Source organism: Syngnathoides biaculeatus, chromosome 2, assembly GCF_019802595.1.
Source record: "Syngnathoides biaculeatus isolate LvHL_M chromosome 2, ASM1980259v1, whole genome shotgun sequence".
Taxonomy (NCBI): domain Eukaryota; kingdom Metazoa; phylum Chordata; class Actinopteri; order Syngnathiformes; family Syngnathidae; genus Syngnathoides; species Syngnathoides biaculeatus.
The window spans coordinates 25,454,129-25,473,006 of record NC_084641.1 but is presented as its reverse complement, the minus strand read 5'-3'; the positions used below and the strand labels follow the sequence as shown (position 1 = coordinate 25,473,006).

At 44.1% G+C, this 18,878-nt stretch overlaps 1 protein-coding gene across 1 annotated transcript; it reads right to left on the bottom strand.

Annotated features, from left to right (window-relative positions):
- Nucleotides 1-294: 294 nt before the first annotated feature.
- On the bottom strand, nt 295-18,749 carry col9a3 (collagen, type IX, alpha 3). Its single transcript, XM_061842958.1, has 32 exons — nt 18,407-18,749; nt 17,431-17,499; nt 13,220-13,255; nt 11,568-11,639; nt 11,348-11,401; nt 9,572-9,607; nt 9,442-9,465; nt 9,258-9,311; nt 8,861-8,914; nt 8,694-8,735; nt 8,568-8,624; nt 8,425-8,478; nt 8,291-8,344; nt 8,160-8,213; nt 8,028-8,081; nt 7,027-7,080; nt 6,903-6,956; nt 6,778-6,831; nt 6,618-6,671; nt 6,492-6,536; nt 6,337-6,390; nt 6,171-6,224; nt 5,717-5,770; nt 5,570-5,641; nt 5,227-5,262; nt 5,059-5,103; nt 4,950-4,982; nt 3,269-3,415; nt 3,131-3,185; nt 2,862-3,044; nt 1,855-1,932; nt 295-1,526 (listed from the first exon to the last, which is right to left on the bottom strand). Exons 1-32 carry the CDS (start codon nt 18,470-18,472, stop codon nt 1,342-1,344), a joined length of 2,037 nt encoding a protein of 678 aa, XP_061698942.1. The 5' UTR covers nt 18,473-18,749; the 3' UTR covers nt 295-1,341.
- Nucleotides 18,750-18,878: the final 129 nt, after the last annotated feature.

The window sequence follows — 18,878 nt, the reverse complement described above, 5'->3', positions numbered from 1 at the left end:
CACCCTCGCTCTGGCTTGTTGACCCCAAGTATTTGAAGTCTCCCACCGTCGCCATTTCTTCTCCCTGGAGCTTCACTCTTATGTCTCAAAAGTAGCATCTGTCAACTGACTGTTGTCACACTTAAGTTCTAAATTCCTTTTCTATTTTTTAAATACTCGGCAAAACAAAGATGATTCTGACGACAAGTTATCGAGTTTGGGGGAAAAAAAAAATCAAAATCAATTTTAGCTAAAAGTCTTTATCTCTGCACTGTAAAATGTACTTCCAATTTTTTCCAGTGTCGATTCCTTTTTTAAAATGTATATATCTTATCGACTGCTTTGATTTGAAGCTTTACCAGGCATAAATCCGGCAGCTCTGGACGCCAGCCCCGGCATTGTTCGACTGGCTTTAAAAGTGTTGCCACTTGTTTTAAGTGAATTTAATCGAAACGCACGTCTTCCGCCCCCATATGTAGAAAACAGTAAGGTTTTACTGAAAAGTGGCTTTATTCGTTCTTTCTTACAACATGTCCCTGTATCATCTATCAAACGTACATACAACAGTCACCCACACATAATAAATAGTGTTTAATTGTTTATGTAATAGTTACAGCACCGCTAGGACATCGTGAATGTGATCATTGCGGAATCCAAGCTCAAAAAATAAAAAAAAATAAAAAAAAAGGAAAAACTGCACCTAAGAGTTCTGAATTTATTTTACATCTGATTTCTTCATCCACAACTTTTATTTGGCATTTGTTTCTCGGGGTTCAACTTCAAATGTTGCGAAACAAAATGAACAGAACAAAACAGTTGAAGTCATCTTGTTGCACGTACACTGCTGCTTTGCAAGGGCTCGATGCTTCCGTTTGTGTATTTTTCACCCCAAAAAGCTTGTGGGCTGAGGGTGGACACCTGGGATCTACATCAATGGGCCAAAATGCACATAGACCACAGAAGTGGGGGCAAGGACAACATGTACAAGGTTTTTTTTTTTTGTTTGTTTTTTTATACACAAAGCACTCATCATTCATTTCTTTTCTCTTGTTCAAAACCTGAAAGTCTTAAGTTGATATTTGGAAGGAACACTGACGTTCTCTAGCACTATGACCATGCATCCGCCTTATTCATGGATGACTGCATGAGTTTTGATTTTTTTTTTTTTGTTTATTTGGGACTCCCAGTTGCTGATGTTCATCTGCTCCTCTTAAAATGTCCCCACCCGTCAATATTTTCCTTCCAACTTGTCATACGCATATTCAACTAACGAGGAGATTTTGTGACCACCCTCGTCTTTAATTCCATCCTCTCCCCAACTTGTTTTTTTTTCGGATGGCAACAGGTGGCAGGAAGCCGTGTTCAGTAGTTTTTCGGGTTAGATGATTTCCCGGCAACCGATGCTCCCTGACAGGCTGATGTGTCACAGATTCCAGGAGGTCCTTGATGCCCAGTCCTACCTACCCTGCCGTGCTCTCCGGGCTCACCTGGATCTCCTGGAGATCCGTCACGGCCATCTTTAACAATCCCTGGAACTCCTGGAAGACCTGGAGGAGACAGAGTATACAGTTTTTGAGACAAATGCAGAGATGTCGATTTGTAAGTTTCTTTGACGAAACGTGAAGAAAATCCTCGGTAGTGTCAGCTATGAAGGTGGACTATGGAGGTGTCTGGGCTTGGACCAGAGTAGTCCTGTTGATCCACAGTCTACTCCCTTTCGTTATCAGTATCAAAGTATAAAACGCCGGAGAGAGTTTTTCCTTTCCACTTTTGTGACGCCTGGATTTATTTCCTGTTTTATCTTATCAGGGCCGTAAAAAATCAAATTGGAAGAGGCAGAATTTAAAGTTATTAATGTCGGGCTCCACACTGTACCTTGGTGTCCATGGTCTCCAACGGGGCCCTCAATTGCTTTGCCGACGGGCCCCTTATCACCGTGCTCACCCACGTCACCTGTTTTTAAAATGGACATGTTCGATTATATAAACATAAGCGCCACGCTTTCACCAAGTATATAAGTGACATTGACTCATGCATTATTCTGCGACCGTGCTTGTACCTCAATCAACTCTTGCATAGCGTGATTTCCGTCCGATAAGCCGCGACTTTTTTCACACTCTTTCAACCCTGCTGTTTATGCAGTGATGCGGCTAATTTGTGCATTTTTTTTTTTTCTTCTGACGGCCGCAAGGGGGCACTCGAGCGGAAGAGGTAAGAATGAGACAGGTGGAATATATGTGCCGAGGAAGTGACTTTTACCGGTCTGGCCCTGTTAGCGCTGCGCTAGCGTGTTACTGCCGTGTCTCAGTGATTTTTACCGGTATGTATGTATTTTTTTTTTTTTTATTTTTATTTTTTAAACTGGCCCTGTTAGCACGGCGGTACCGTTAGCGCGGCGACGGCGCCAGCGTTAAACTCTCTGTGTACCATCTTTCCTTGTAAATATCTCATGTTTCAATGCGGGTTTCAATGTGGGCTCTTGCGGCTTTTACACCACTGTGATATTTCCTTTACAACTGTACTGGGTGAGGCTTATAACCAGGTGCGCTCTGTAGGCCGGAAATTACGGTATACAGCGGATATAATTTACACATGACTTTGAAATGCTCGGATTGGCTCCAGCACTCCTTGTGAGGATAAGTGATGAATGGATGGATGTTTGACGTTTTTTCAGTGCATCGGTGACTGCGGCTTTCCTATTTTTTCTTCTTCACTCAAGTGGCGCCGTATCTGTGGCTTACTTGTACTCGAATTTTGGTTCTCAACAGATCAGAAAATAAAAATAAAAAAATTATATTGCACAAGCAACAGCTCACAACTCAAAAAGGGGCTCTTGTAAGTCAAGGAACCATTTTCCTGTAAACCATTTTAAAGTGTCATACCTCTGGAACCAGGATCTCCAAGTTCTCCAGGCAGGCCTCTGTATCCTGGAGGTCCACGGGCACCCGGGTGACCGATGGCGCCGGCTGACCCCGGCTGTCCCGGAGGCCCGGGCCGTCCGGGTCGGCCCACCATCCCTGGTGCCAGAGGTCTGCGAAGATTGGCGGCCAGTTGTGCAATTTGATCTGCGGGGTGCGGAAGGCCATCAGAGAGTCAATTCCCGTCTTATTTTTCTCTCAAAGCTAGAATGAATTTTAATGTTGATCTTCACCATCGATCATTGAGCCACACAACTCTCTGATGTGCTGTTCACTTGCTAGTTTACCCTAAAACACAAGAGCAAGATTCTATGATGGACAATCAACCAATTCAACAGTTTGTTTGGTAATCTTTGAAATAAAAGACTTACAGGTACACCTGTTTTTCCAGCAATTCCAGGAAGACCCTGCTCTCCCTGGAAGCCCATTACTCCTGGTTTTCCTGGGGGCCCCCTTGCCCCAAGTTCTCCCTGTGGTCCTGTGACACCTTTCGGTCCCAGTTCTCCTCGTTTCCCTGCCTGTGTTTCCAATAGAAATGTTTAAATGACTTGTCTGCGAGCAGCAGTATGGTTTCATGCCTAGAAAGAGTACCACAGATGCATTATTTGCCTTGAGGATGCTTGTGGATATGTACAGAGAAGGTCAGAAGGAGCTACATTGTGTCTTTGTAGACCCAGAGAAAGCCTATGACAGAGTACCAAGAGAGGAACTGTGGTACTGCATGGGCAAGTCTGGTGTGGCGGTGTAATATGTTAGAATAGTACAGGACATGTATGAGGGCAGCAGAACAGAGGTGAGATTTGCCGTAGGTGTGTCAAAAGAATTTAAGGTGGAGGTGGGACTGCATCAGGGATCAGCTCTGAGCCCCTTCCTGTTTGCAGTGGTAATGGATAGGCCGACAGATGAGGTTAGACTGGAATCCCCTTGGACCATGATGTTCGCAGATGATATTGTGATGTGCAGGGAAAGCATCGAGCGGGCGGAGGAACACTTAGAAAGATGGAAGCACGCACTGGAAAGGAGAGGAATGAAGATTAGCCGAGGTAAAACAGAATATATGGACGTGAATGAGAGGGGCGGAGGAGGAAGAGTGAAGATAGCGAGGGTGGATGACTTCAAATACTTGGGGGCAACAATACAGAGCAATGGTGAGTGTGGTCAGGAAGTGAAGAAACGGGTCCAAGCGGGGTGGAACAGTTGGCGGAAGGTGTCTGGTGTTCTATGTGACAGAAGAGTATCCGCCAAGATGAAGGGCAAAGGTGATAAAAGAGTGGTGAGGCCGGGCATGATGTACGGATAAGAGACGGTGGGCACTGAAGAAACAACAGGAAAGCAGAACTGGAGGTGGCAGAAATGATGATATTGAGGTTCTCGCTCGGAGTGAGCAGGTTGGATAGGATTAGAAATGAGCTCATGAGAGGGACAGCGAAAGTTGGATGTTTTGGAGACACAAAGTGAGAGAGAGCAGACTTCGATGGTTTGGACATGTTCAGAGGCGAGAGAGTGAGTATATTGGTAGAGCGAGAGGAAGACCAAAGAAAAGGTTGATGGATGTTGTGAGGGAGGACATGAGGACTGTAGGGGTTAGAGAGGAAGATGCACAAGATAGGCTTAAATGGAAAAAGATGACACGCCGTGGCGATCCCTAACGGGACAAGTCGAAAAAAAAGAAGTTTGACAGAAAGTGCCAATTTAATCTTAGTAGAAGCTGAAACCATGTGCATTGACCCTAAATGTCTCTTATTTCAACGAACAAGAGAAAAAGAAAATTCAAAGAATCTGGGAGCGTGAAACCCTCCCTGCTGTGCTTGTAATCACACAAATTGTGCTGCACCTTCATGCTACTCGTCTCCTTCTCGCGCCATTTAAGCGGTCAATGATGCTGAAGAAACAATGACTGGCTCTAATTAATCCCATTAAACCTGGAATGTGAGGCAGAAAGTGCAGTGACTGTGTAAATAAATGTAAGGCAACGTAACGAATACGCTGTCATCATTTCTGCTGAGGATGGACGGTCGGCAAAATGTACAACCGCAAATAAATGAAGCCCACCTCTCCTTTTTTTCCAACTGGTCCGAACTGTCCCTGTGGACAAAAGACAAGTAAGCAATAAGTGCCATTTGAAGAATTCTGTTCAAAATATTTGCCAATTGATACTTACAGGTTCTCCGTTCTCTCCAGGTAAACCATCGCTTCCAGCGACACCCTAAAATTTAGACATCACACAGTGAATTTTACGCATCCATCCAGAACACACCCAGACCGAAACCCAAGTTCAGCTGGGCTTTGGTTAAGCGTGACTGGCTTGAATTTAGACGCAGGTAAGTACCATGTCTCCTTTAGCTCCTGAAGCACCAACTGGCCCCTGTGAGGTTGGGGAAGTGGGGGGAAAACATAAATGAGAGCAATGTTGAGACATTTTTGCAAGAGGGTAGGAGGTGGAGGGGGCAGAGAGGTGGGAAGCGATATAAAGACCATCTTTGTTCTTTCTTTTTTGACTAGGGACGACTTTGTGTCAGAACTCTATCCGGGCAACGGTTTAACTTGACTCCACTTCCACCAGGGTGGGACGGCCCGGGCAATGACATCTCTGGTATTTTGTCAAGACGCCTACAGAGATGTAGGCGAGTGTTGATCTTTGATCGTTGGCTGGCCATATGCGAAGGACTCACTCTTTCACCGAACTCTCCTCGAATGCCCGTTGGACCCGGAAGACCTGGATCTCCCAAAGTTCCTCCGACGCCCTGCGGCACACGAAACTCTGTAAACTCCATTTTTAACGACAGCAATTGAGAATTGATGTGGGCTTTTGTACTGACCTGGAAACCTTTCACTCCCTGGGGTCCCTGGTTGCCTGCAGGTCCGATGCCTCCCTGCAGGAATAACACGCTGCTTACTAACTAGTAGTAACATTGTGACGACAATGTCTAGTGCGACAAAACATGTTACATTGACATTATAATCGTGAGATTTTCTTTGTGATGTACTGTTGTATGTCAATTCCTATGATTGTGCTGTTTCTTTCATGCGCAGGGTTTGATTCCAAGAACAAAGACCTCTTTATCTCTGGATCTACAAATGTTAATACTTCCTACAGTCCCTTGTCAAATATTTTTACTGACTCCACCATTACATAATTCTTATCCTTGACCCGGCAAACCACTTTGTATTGTCATTCCTCTTAAGATAAATCGAAAAACGGTTGCCAAGAGGCTTCCGAAATCCAACCAAATTGCTTCATGAGATTGAAGTCGTGCCGCAATTCAAACTTACGGCCACTCCCCTCGGACCTGCGATGCCTCGCTCTCCTGGTATGCCAATATCGCCCTGTGAAAAGACACGAAAGTCTCAAGAAACCAGAATCTTCTCCGTTCAAACTCGTGTTAAGCAACACATCTGAGAGAGACAGCAACAGCCCAGATGCCCACCAGATACATACAGGAATACCTGGCTCTCCAGAGGGTCCCGTCTCTCCAGCCTTTCCTGGATCACCCTAGTCAAATTGTAAAAAAAAAAAATAATAATAATAAAAGTTCACATGGTTCTTCTCAATATACTTCAGTCTTGTAGCTTGCATTTGGTTTTAAAGCTTACGACTTCTCCTTTTGATCCTTTGCCACCAGCCTTTCCTTGCAGACCCTACGGCGGAATATATTCAGGGTGAACTCGTTTTAGCGATGTGTTACTGTCGAACACGCACAAAAGGTCTTTGTAACTTACAGGAAGCCCATTGGGTCCTTTTTCCCCAACTACACCGTGGCGTCCGGCATCACCCTAACCAACCACACAAACTGTGATTGTAACATCAGCCTTAATGAGACTGTGGCCCGCGAGAAACTTTACGCACAGAGCACAAGAGGTCAAAACTGTGACATTTTACCTTTTCCCCATCCATTCCTGGTGTGCCATCTTTACCGTCTCTGCCGGGAATTCCCTGTGTAGAGAGACAGTTTTCAATTTCTTTGCTGCGCTCCGATGGACCATTTTCATCTGGTGGTCACTTACAGGCTCCCCTTTGGGCCCAGCGCCACCAACAGCTCCTTTCGGGCCAATTTTACCCTGTTTGAAGCACACGCATGTTTAACATGTGACATATGCGGCGCCTCCAAACTCCCAGTCTTTTGCTTACAATTTCTCCTTTGGGACCACTGAACCCCCGGGGGCCCCTTTCTCCGGTATCACCCTGGAAGAATCAGATGAAACACAAACAGCTATTTATTGATGGGACTGGTGTTTAAAGGGGAATTCTGGTGGTTTGCATGAACAGTGTATCCAATAGGTCATGTAATATGTACCCTATCTTGACAATGTGATGTTAAATCCTCTCTCATTTAATAGTGTTTTGAGAAGATTTTTATCGACAATTGGGAATTTTCAGGGACGCTGCCATTTTTGCAAGTCACATGACCTACATGCGCGGATGTGACGTGCCGTTCCAAATGCTCGATTACATGGGACACCAGTATGCCCAGCGCTGATTTCTCGGATTTATCCTCATCCGATGAAGAAATGGCAGTATCGGTTGATCGGGAAGACGGATGAATACTTCCATACAGATTTGAACCTGTTGCTGTAAATAATGCCATGAGCTGAGCTCCGCCGAGCGGCAGAGCCATGAGTTCGCTCCCCCGCGAGTGAGCTCCGCCGCTCGGCTGTAAATAATGTTGAATGTTCGGATGGTTCTTTGGGCGGAATGACCCGGAGTCTGACGAGCTCCCCAGTGAGTCCCGGAGCACGCGAAAGTATTCTTCCGTCTTCCTGATCAACCGATACTGCTATTTCTTCATCGGATGAGGATAAACCCGAGAAATCAGCGCTGGGGATAACGGTGTCTCATGTAATCGAGCGTTTGGAACACTACGTAACACGTCAAATCCGCCCACGTAGGTAATGTGACTCGCGAAAAAGGCAGCGCCCCTGAAGATTCGTAATTGTAATCAAAAATCTTCTCAAAACACTATGAAATGAGAGAGGATTTAACATCACATTGTCAAGATAGAGTACATATTACATGACCTATTGGATACATTGTTAATGCAAACCACCGGAATTCCCCTTGAATTGTGGCAGTAAATTAGGGACCCAAATGTCAAGACGTTTTCGAAATGTTTCACAGACAAAGAGACTCACTGTCTTTCCGATGATGCCAGCGATGCCAGGTTTGCCTCTGAATCCCGGAAGACCCTAAAACAAACAAAAGCATGAGCGCAGGGAGAACACGCAGGCTTTGCCGACTGAAGGCGGATCAGTGGCGTTCCTTACTCTGTCTCCCACAGATCCCATCGGACCCGGCAAACCTCTTAGACCGCGCGGGCCCTGAAAAATATCCCCACAGCATTTTGAGGCGGATGCCATCAAGTCATTCAAAAGCTGCAATTCTGAGATGACCTTACCTGCAAGCCAACAGTCCCTGGAAAACCTGGAGGACCAGAAGGACCAGGGTCCCCCTAAAAGCATACCCGACACTGAGTCAATCAACTACGCAACCTCATCTGTCGGACATTTGTGCCGTATGCCACGCACTCACCTTTTCTCCGTCCTTCCCAACTTCTCCCTTGTCTCCTTTATGGCCGGTGTGGCCCTGTGAGAAGAGTCGCAGTAAATATTCAATCAAAGAATGACAACGGATTGTGACGTGATGTTGCATTTATGCTCCTCGTAAATGGTCACCTTAAATCCTGGTATCCCCGGAGGACCAGGAGGACCAGGGGGGCAGATGGCAGGACACTGAACACAAAACCCATTGAGCGTCCTCCTCTTTATGCAGCTCATTGAGTTGTGTCATGTGATACTCACCAGGAGGTCACCGCTGAGATCGTGAAGAGTACCTGGAAGACCCTGACAAACAAACACAAGAAAGTTTCAGGCATACGCTTGACCCCACGAAACTAAATTACAAAGCCTCTCAAAGTCCAGTTAAAAAAAACAAAAAATTTCTCAGATATGATGAGGACTGCACTTACAGGTGGCCCATCAGGACCAGCAGGTCCGGTAAGCCCTGGAAGACCCTCAGCACCCTGGGAGGATCAAAATTCCAGTCATTCTTCAACGTGTACTCACGTATAATGTGCACCAATGTACAATAACACTTGTTGGGAGTTGAACTCCCGAAGATGCCTTCACATGAGCAAACACCGACACCACAAACTACACACGGCTTATATTAGGTCCTGAAAAAATTCTCCCATATAAGTTCATGGTGCTCATGGAGGATCGTCCTTACCAGTGGATTGAAATAAAAGATGAAATTTTGTTATATAAAATGGGCATGGCTGATCAATCTCTTTCACATTCATGAGATGATGGTGAATTTCCACGACGGCAAGAGGTCTAATTTGGGATATTCGACAAGACACTCACCACGGGGCCCTGGGGTCCAACTCCACCAGGCAACCCGTTGGTTCCAGGTAAACCCTGGAAACAGAAGACATCAACATTTGCAATCTGTGCCAAAGAGGGCACGCACTGAGTTTTTTGCCCCAGGATTCAAACAACAACAAAACGTCCTGGACATGAAAAGCACATTTAAATCTTTTCTACTCACTGGAGCTCCTGCTCTCCCTCTGCCCTATGGAAAATACAAGAAATATTAGCGGCACAAATTCTATTTTAAACTGTGTCAACACTGGCACGTTGGCTCAAGGGCCCATTTGTCGTGTTGTTGGGATACTTACAGCAGGTCCGGGTGGCCCGGGAGGTCCTGCTTCTCCCTATGGAGACACCCACAAAGTCTCATATTCTGGATCAGTCACTTGAATTTTTGGATCGTTACAACTCCGCGCAAATATTAAGAGTCCATCCATCCATCTGTTTTCTTAGTCACTTATCCTCACGAGGGTTGCAGGAATGCTGGAGCCTATCCCAGGTGTCAACGGGCAGGAGGTGCAGTACACTCTGAACTGGTTGCCAGCCAATTGCAGGGCACATGACATCAAGACAAACGGCCGCATTCACAATGACACCTTGGGGCAATTTAGAGTGTCCAATTAATGTTGCATGTTTTTGGGATGTGGGAGAAAACCGGAGTGCCTGGAGGAAACCCACACAGGCACGGGGAAAACATGCAAACCCCACACAGGCAGGTCCGGGATTGAACCCGGGACCTCAGAACTATGAGGCCAACGCTTTAAAGCTGCTCCACCATGCTCCCGATACTAAACGTCTTATGCTACAATATAAACAGAATATGAAAATATAACTCATGATCTGCTGAGATAGATATTTGAACATTATACATTTTTTTAGAATTGAAGACATACACTTGAACACGAATGTATGATGACACCAACGCAGCGACATAGACTGAAAACAGGATTTATTGCAGCTTATAAGAGAGTGAATTCATAAGAAACCCTGTATTGGACACAACAAACAAATAAAGCTGTGCGCAGATAATAATTTGTGTATGTTACGGTACTGTACAATATGCTGGACTAATACTGGATCAGGCAGTTATTGTTAGCAGACTGGATGATCCCAAATCATGCGGTGGATATCTGGTCAATTTATAGTATTTCTAGTGTAAACACTTTAGTGTACTTATTTTAATTGAGACTCTTTTGACTTTTTCCTTACGTTTTCATCAAGATAAAATACTTAACAGAAGACATTGTGTGCCTAAAATAAGGGAAGAAATCCGTCAATGGAGCTAGCATGAATTGACCTGAAAAAACATCTTGTATCATAAAAGTGTGTATTATCATTGAAAGTAATATCTACAAATAAATACAGTGAAATCTTTTCACTAGAAATACAATGAATTCACTGGGTAAAATTTTGCGGTATGGCAAAATAGATCTATTTTTTTAAATGGTACCAATCCCCCCTTCACCTCCCCTCACTATTTCTTTAACCCCTTAACAGCTGTATTTGTAAAGGCAAAAGAGACCAAATCATCGCAAAATGTTGCACTTATTCACCGCATTCCTCACAATCAGATGGGAAGCAACTTGAACTGCCCTCTTGTTTGTTTTGTGATGACTCAGAGCCGTATACTGCATTTGTGTACCGTAATCAGCATGCACGACTGTTTCGCAGATGTACATTATGCATAATGTGTCACCCAATGGGGACAAGCGTCTTCGTCAGGTCTGACGATCAGCTGGCAGATTTGGAGCATTTGACTGAAATCTATTGCATTTAACGTTCATAATGTGTGTGCGTGTATAATTATAGAGCGCGGAGAGCAACTCCAGGTCCGTCGCCCTCGGTCTCATCGAGTGATGGGGGTTGTGACATTCCAGGCCGGATTAGAGAAATAAAGCTGATTCTGATCCCTCATTAAAAGTGTTCAGATCACGAGGCTGAGCCAGCTTGACGAATGGAGTTCGACAAAAAAGCATGCGGGCATCATATTGACATCCTCGTGCAACCTGCACATACACTGCATAGCATAACTGAGCTTTGAATTCATCTTTAGACTGCATCTAAATCACAAACGGCACACTTACTGCTTCTCCGGGGGGTCCGTCCTTCCCTGGAGGACCATCAGGACCTGTCAAACCCTGGAGAAAAGATGCACATCATCACTTTGTACGTTCTGTTGGAATGTTACACAAGTGCATAAGAATTGATTCTGATTCGTGCCAGATATAAAACTGTTCAAACGAGTAAGAAGGTGATTCATTCCTAGAGGAGGACGCGGATGGTGCGCTGATTCTAGCCACTTACATCCACCCCCGGAAGTCCCGGCAAGCCTGGTTTTCCTGCCACTCCTGGAATTCCGGCTTTTCCTTTGGGCCCCTGCAAGAAATCAGGAGAACACCATCAACAACAACAAAAAAATCCAAATGTGCATTTAATGTTTATTTGAAGACAATCTCAAAATAGGGGAGATGTAAAAAAAAAAAAAAAAGTTTTCCATATACACGATCAGGATTTTTGGGTATGATCGCCGACCAGAGAGTTTAAAAAAAAAAAAAAAAAGATAAATGATCATCAATCTGATCACAAGATGGAGCAATGACTATTTAAATCACCTTCTCATTCACTGTACTTGTGTACTTAGTTGTTCCAAAAATATATGACAATTAATAATTATCTTCGTTCATCTATTTATGCCAGTGATGCATAGTGAGAGACAGAACAAATTAATGGTCATCTATTAGATGACAGTGAGTACATACAAATATTAATGCATCTACTTTTTGTGACCTGTTTTGTTGGTGTGGCGTGAGATTTTTTGATTTATAAAGTATGTGCCGTAACTGTAAAAAGTTTGTATTTAGCTGCTCTGGTCAGGTCATCTGTTCAACAAAACAGCATGTTAAAAAAATAACCATGAGCACTAGCTTGAGAGGCTACGTTATGTTCTGCTGATGGCTTGCGAGCCGTATCGTATTAAAATTACGTGAACATATCGCAAGGAAGTCTTAGATGAAAGTCCTGTCCTGTCCTTTCCTGTCCTGTCCTGAGCACCAGTGACCACCAACACAGGTATTTTTTTCCTCCCCCATTTTTTTCTAATACAGTGGGCGCGATCCACTTGTGTTGTCATCGCCATAGTAACGAGTGTATCCAGTCGCATTTCAGTTGACGAGATAAGCCCCGATGATGCGGTAGTATTGGAACGCAATATTTTATTGCAGTAGTCTGATCGTGAAAGAGCAAATTTGTCTTGTAATCTGTTTTAACCGTCTTGTCTCTACTGTTGTGCTGAGGATTTATTTTCATTTTTTTTATTACTGTCTTGGGCGTCGGATATTTACAGTACTCCGTCAATAGAGAAGAAAAAACTATATGAATACTACTACAAAGAAATGGACTTGGACTCAGATATACTGTGCACGACGGTGACGTGGAGTAAATGTCTCTCTGAGCCGATCAATGATGTCATTGATCAGATTGGCAAAGTATGGCTTCAAAACCAATCAGTTGATAGCAAAAAATGCCTATTAGGAGACTGATGTTTTTTATTGCTTGGTGAAATAGGGGAGGCAACTTATTTCAATTTATATTTGTGTTCCTTGGAATAGTTTTGATGGTTGGGTGGAAGAAAAGTAGGTAGTTAGTTTGGGCAGTCTATTCATCCATCCATTTTCTTTTGCCGCTTATTCTCACGAGGGGCGCGGGGAGTGCCGGAGCCTATTTCAGCTGTCAACGGGGGACACCCTGAACTGGTTGCCACCCAACTGCGGGGGCTCATGGAGACAAATAGCAGCACTCACAATCACACCTAGGGCCAATTTAGAGTGTTGCCAAGCATTTGTACAAACATTCGCACCAACATGGCATCAATTTGAAACGTGGGAGGAAGTTAGAGAAGCCAAAACATCAACAAGATTTCACAAGAGAATTAGTAACACTATTATTGGAATACTCACTGCTATCCCCGCCATTCCAGGAGGTCCGGGCTTACCCTGTTATTGAGAAACACACATTAAATGTACAACATAAATTTTATTTCTTATTTTCCTATAAGCGGCTGCAGTTGCTGTTGTGATGTCATGAGGTTTACTTAAATTTCCTTTAATGCGTTTACAGTGCCGTGATCAAGTAGTTGCCCCCCTTTCAAATTCTTACTTCTTTCCATAGTTTCCAGTTTGTTTCAAATGTACAACATAAATTTTATTTCTTATTTTCCTATAAGCGGCTGTAGTTGCTGTTGTGATGTCATGAGGTTATTATTTACTTAAATTTCCTTTAATGCGTTTACAGTGCCATGATCAAGTAGTTGCCCCCTTCTCAAATTCTTACTTCTTTCCATAGTTTCCAGTTTGTTTCAGATAATCAAACTAATGTGACCATCAGCCAACGTGAGCCCAAGTAAACGTAAAATGCAATTTTTAAATGGTGATTTTATTCATTAACGAAAACAACAACAAAAAAATCAAAGCTAGCTAGTCCAGTGTGAAAAGGCAATTGCACCCACCCAGCGCGCATACCCACTGATCCTGTTGAGTCAAGAAATAACTTAAATAGTCCGTGCGGGGTGGAACAGTTGGTGGAACATGTCTTGTGTGTTATGTGACAGAAGAGTCTCCACTAGGATGAAGGGCAAAGTTTATAAAACAGCGGTGAGGCCGCCATGAAGTACGGATTAGAGACTGTGGCAGTGAAGAGACAACAGGAAGCAGAACTGGAGGTAGCAGAAATGAAGATGTTGAGGTTCTCGCTCGGACTGAGCAGGATGGATAGGATTAGAAATGAGCTCATTAAAGGGACAGCCAATGTTGGATGTTTTGGAGACAAGGTTAGAGAGAGCAGACTTGGATGATTTGGACATGTTCAGAGGCGAGAGAGTGAGTGTATTGGTAGAAGGGTGACGAGGATGGAGCTGCCAAGGAAGAGGTTGGATAGGATTAGAAATGAGTTCATTAGAGGGACACCCAAAGTTGGATGTTTTGGAGACAACGTTAGAGAGAGCAGACTTAGATGGTTTGGACATGTTCAGAGGCGAGAGACTGAGTAGATTGGTGAAAGGGTGCTAAGGATGGAGCTGCCAGGCAAAAGAGCGAGAGGAAGACCAAAGAAAAGGTTGAAGGATGACGTGAGGGAGGACATGAGGACAGTTGAGGTTAGAGGGGAAGATGCACGAGATAGGCTTTGATGGAAAAATATGACACGCTGTGGCGACCCCTAACGAGATAAGCCGAAAGGAAAAGAAGAAGAACCTTTCCAACATAAAGAAATCAGGCAAAAAATGTCAAGAAGCAGCGCCCGTGAGCCACAATCCCCAAAAAATTGAAGAACAGGTGAGGAAAAAAGTAAGTGGAGATCGAGGTGTCTGGAAAGGGTCACAAAGCCATTTGTAAAGCTTTGCGGCTCCAGCAAACGAAGGTGAGCGGTATTAGCCACATACGGCGAAAACGTGGAACAGTGCGTGGCCAGAGTGGCCGGCCTACAAAGATGACACGAAGAGAACAGCAACGACTCATTCAAGAGTTCACAAAGGAACACAGGACCACATCCAAAGAACTGCAGGTGTCCTTTGCGTCAGTTAAGGTCAGTCCTCGTGACGGAGCAATAAAGAAGAGATTGGGTAAAAAAGGCATCCATTGGAAAGTTCCAAGGCGAAAAACACGGGTAACCAAAATTAACACAAATACATTTTTGTCTTACCTTTGCAATGACAAATCTTTTGAATGATTCCTAAGACTTTTGGGAGAGTATAAACATTGAGTGACAAGATGAAAGTCGAGCTTTTTGAAAGGTATGTGTCTCGCTAAATCTGGGAGAAAAAAAGAAAATCATACAAAAAAAAAAAAAAAGATCAAATTGTGGTGGTAGTGTCATGTTCTGGGGCTGCCCTTTTACTTCAGGACCTGGACGAGTTGCTGTTACTGAAGGAACCATTAACCAGAAAATCCTGAAGGAAAAATCTTTGGGCATCAATTTGTGACCGCAAGTTGAAGCGCACTCGGGTACTGCCGCAGGCCAGCGATCCAAAACAAACACCCCAGCAAGTAAACCTCGGAATGGATTAAAAAAAAAAAAAAAAACAGAATGAAGGCTTTGGAATGGCCGAGCCATAAGTCCAATCGAGATGCTGTGTTGGCGTGACTTTAAAAAAGCTCTTCACATCGGAAAACCCTCCAGTGTTGCTGAATTAAAACCATTCAGCAAGTAAGAGTGACACAAAATATCTCCGCAGAGATGGAAAAGACTCCTTCCCCGGTTATAGAAAACGCTTGATTTCAGTTATTGTTATTATTATTAGGATTAAGGAGCAACCACCTTTTCCCCACAACACCAGGTAAGTTCAAATGTTTTTATTCCCCTTCAATGACAACCATTTTAAAACTGTATTTTAATGTTTACTTGGGTTTTCTTTTTCCTATATTCACCTCTTGGAAAATAAAGTAGGGAAACTATGCTAAAAATCATAATAATAATTTGAGAAGAGTGAACATCCTCTATCACCAAGCTGTGTATAATGTTAAGTCTTTGTAGGCTTTGGGAGAAGAACAAACGAAAGTAGAAAATGGAGGACGGAGGAGGATGAAGGTGCAGGGAGGAGGTGCGACGTGAAACTGTGGAGGGTCGCACACAGCTGGGGAATGCATGAATAGACCCTCTGTTGGGCCTTCACCCGACTGCTGGAACCAAAATATCCACAAATAAAATACTCTCACTTTTGCCGTACAACGGCACATTCACGTTGTCTATGGCAATAATCAATGTGTGTAGTTTGCAGGACTGCTCACAAGTTAAGGTCATGAAGAACATTAGAATTGTTGCAAATGGAAATGATCCATTACACATTAATTTATGCAAACTCTTAGAGCGTTTGTCCGTTACTTAAGTACCAAATCGTTATTGGCAGGGAATAGTTGTGGGTGGGGCAGTGGGATGGGCCGCTGCGACCAAACATTTAAGACAGTGATTCCAGAACAGTGTGCCGTGAGCGTTCTTCAGGTGTGTAAAAAAAACATTAATTTCCAAGAAATAACGTATCTTTATTCATCTATTTATCCCAGTGAGGCACAATGACAGATAGAACAAAAAAAATCCTCTTCTATTAGATGACAGGAAGTACATACAGTCATTAATCGATCCATTTTTGGTGACATTTACTTTTGTTGGTGTGCCGTGGGATTTTTCAATTGTAAAATATGTGCCTCGGCTCTACAAAGGTTGGAAATCGCTGATTTAAGAGATCAAGAAAACACAACTTAGCCCGCAGAGGTGTGAAGGCGAACCAATATAGGACGGAACAATTGAAGAAAGTGCAAAGCTACATTAGTTACTCTATTTTCCGCGCTATAAGGCGCACCTAAAGGCCTTTAATTTTCTCAAAAGCCGACGGTGCGCCTTATAATCAGGTGCGCCTTACATATGGATCAATATTGAGTCTTTAGTCCAGCTCCATCTAATGGATGCAAAACTTAACCCCAGCTTCTACTGTAGCGTCTATTCCAGTGGTTCCCAATGTCAACCTGGGCCTGGACCCCCAGTGAGTCGTTCAAAAAGCTCCCGGACCCCCAACCTCAGCTTTCGCAAATAATGTAGTGTAAGCTACCGGCACCGTAGGGCTGGGGCGTGGCGCTGCTTGAATCTGGGCTGGGCTCAAAATAGGATAGATGGGATGGTTTTTTTTTTTTTTGTTCTTTTCTTCAGAAAAATATTTTATTCTCAGACATCGTGTCGCGGACCCCCTGGAAAGATGTTTTTCACCCCTTGGGGGTCCATGGACCCCACTTTGGGAACCACTGGTCTATTCTATGCTCCTTAAAATCAGGTGCGCCTTATAACGAGGTGCAACTTATATGTGGAAAAAGTTTTTAAATAGGCCATTCATGGGAGGTGCGCCTTATAGTGCAGGAAATTATGGTATATATTGTAATACATAGATTATATACACAGTATGTGTTTTATTTATTTGGGGATCCTGACTGGAAACTGACAAAACTTCTGAAATTCACCCCGTAGCGACTAATGACGATTGAAGTTGAGAAAGGTAAACTTACATGAAGAACGCACCCGAACACGCACATTATACAAATATGCTTTTACGTTTTTTAAAATTAGGGGCGAATCACGGTCAGATCGGTAGAAGCTGCGGTATCTGATGTTCAGGCAAAGATCAACTCACGTCAATGCCGTCTCGTCCCGGGGGCCCTGGCGGTCCCGCTGCTCCGGTGGCTCCTCGCGGGCCAGGCCTCTGGGATACAAAGTAAACAGCGGATCATACCTGCGCCGCCTCGCAGCAGTGCTCATAGTTGTCGTCGCCTGAGTCTCAATAGTGTCATTATTGTGCAGGTGAACCAAGACATTAACACACAATTTTTATTTAAAAAAAAAAATACACAAAAGAAAGACTGCATGAGATTTTGCATATATTTGTACACCGAGCTTGTGTGTTGGTCTGAATGAACAGAGGTGCTATTGTGTGTCCTCTTCTCAATCCGTACATTCCAGAGGCGGGAGAAAAACTAGCTGAATCTAAACCTAACCGAATTAACGCATAATATTCATATCATCAATGGGTACCCATTTTTAAGATAACGCAGATGTGTTAAACTCAAGGCCTCGGTTCCAGATATGGACCGCCACAAGATATTATGTGGCCCAAGTAAGGAAGTACTAATCTAATTCTTTTTTTTCATTTGAAATTGATGTATTCCTTTCATTTGAGCATAAAAATTGTGCATCGAATGCAAATTCATTTCAATTTTAGCACATTTGACAAGTCTACCCCCCCCCCCCACACACACAACAAATCCCCTACCTAGTATAAAGTAACAATAGTTGTATAAGTATTTAGTTGTCACTATATTCCAAGCCATACAAATTAAAATTCAACATGTTGTTAACATATGTATGTAATAACAAAATGCAGGGCCAATTCTGTATTATATGTAAAACATCCGGTGAGGTGATTAGTGTACGCATAATTTTCACTGATAACGGCCCACTGAAGGCAACCATAAATATGATGTGGCCCACCACACACACACAAAAATGAATTTCGACACTCCTGGGCAACTTTTTATCATCTTCATAACAGATTTTGTGCCACCTGCTCCAGCGTCTAAGCACGAACACGCGGCCCTCGACGGAAGACCTACCTGGCCGGAGGAGGTTGTCAAAAGCTGGCACAGTAGGACCACCGACAGAGCCCAGAAGGTCTTCATGACTCCAAGCGGTGACGCTCCCCGAAAAAAAGGTCCAAACCCGGTCGCCGGTTCTGGCTCGCTTTCCCCCCCCCCGGCAAAGAGTCCAACGGGAGCCGAAGGCGCGCAGCTCCTGAATAACGTCCTGTGGACTCGCCAGATAAACGCGAACCTCCAGAAGGTAGGAAGGGGCTGAGCTCAGTCTGGGCGCGGGTCGAGGGGGACTTTGACACTTGGGGGGGACAGGACGTCGAAAGTCGTCCGGAGAACTTCGGGAACCGCAGCCGACGGGGGCGGAGCCTCGGGCGGCCCGAGTTTTGCGGGCGCAAAGTCTCGGCCAATCAGAGGAGAGATATTCTGTGATTGACAGGGCGAACAAACTCGTTTCTGCGTTCTCTCTCCAATCCCAACAATTTTATAATTCTTC

What these genes read in the sequence shown, in the direction of transcription:
- col9a3 (XM_061842958.1), bottom strand. Translation starts at nt 18,472, where the DNA reads ATGAAGACCTTCTGGGCTCTGTCGGTGGTCCTACTGTGCCAGCTTTTG. An exon ending in CGGGACGAGACGGCATTGAC is followed by an intron (nt 13,256 to 17,430) that starts GTGAGTTGATCT and finishes TCTCAATAACAG; the next exon opens with GGTAAGCCCGGACCTCCTGG. An exon ending in GTGTGGCTCAATGATCGATG is followed by an intron (nt 3,045 to 3,130) that starts GTGAAGATCAAC and finishes CGCACCCCGCAG; the next exon opens with ATCAAATTGCACAACTGGCC.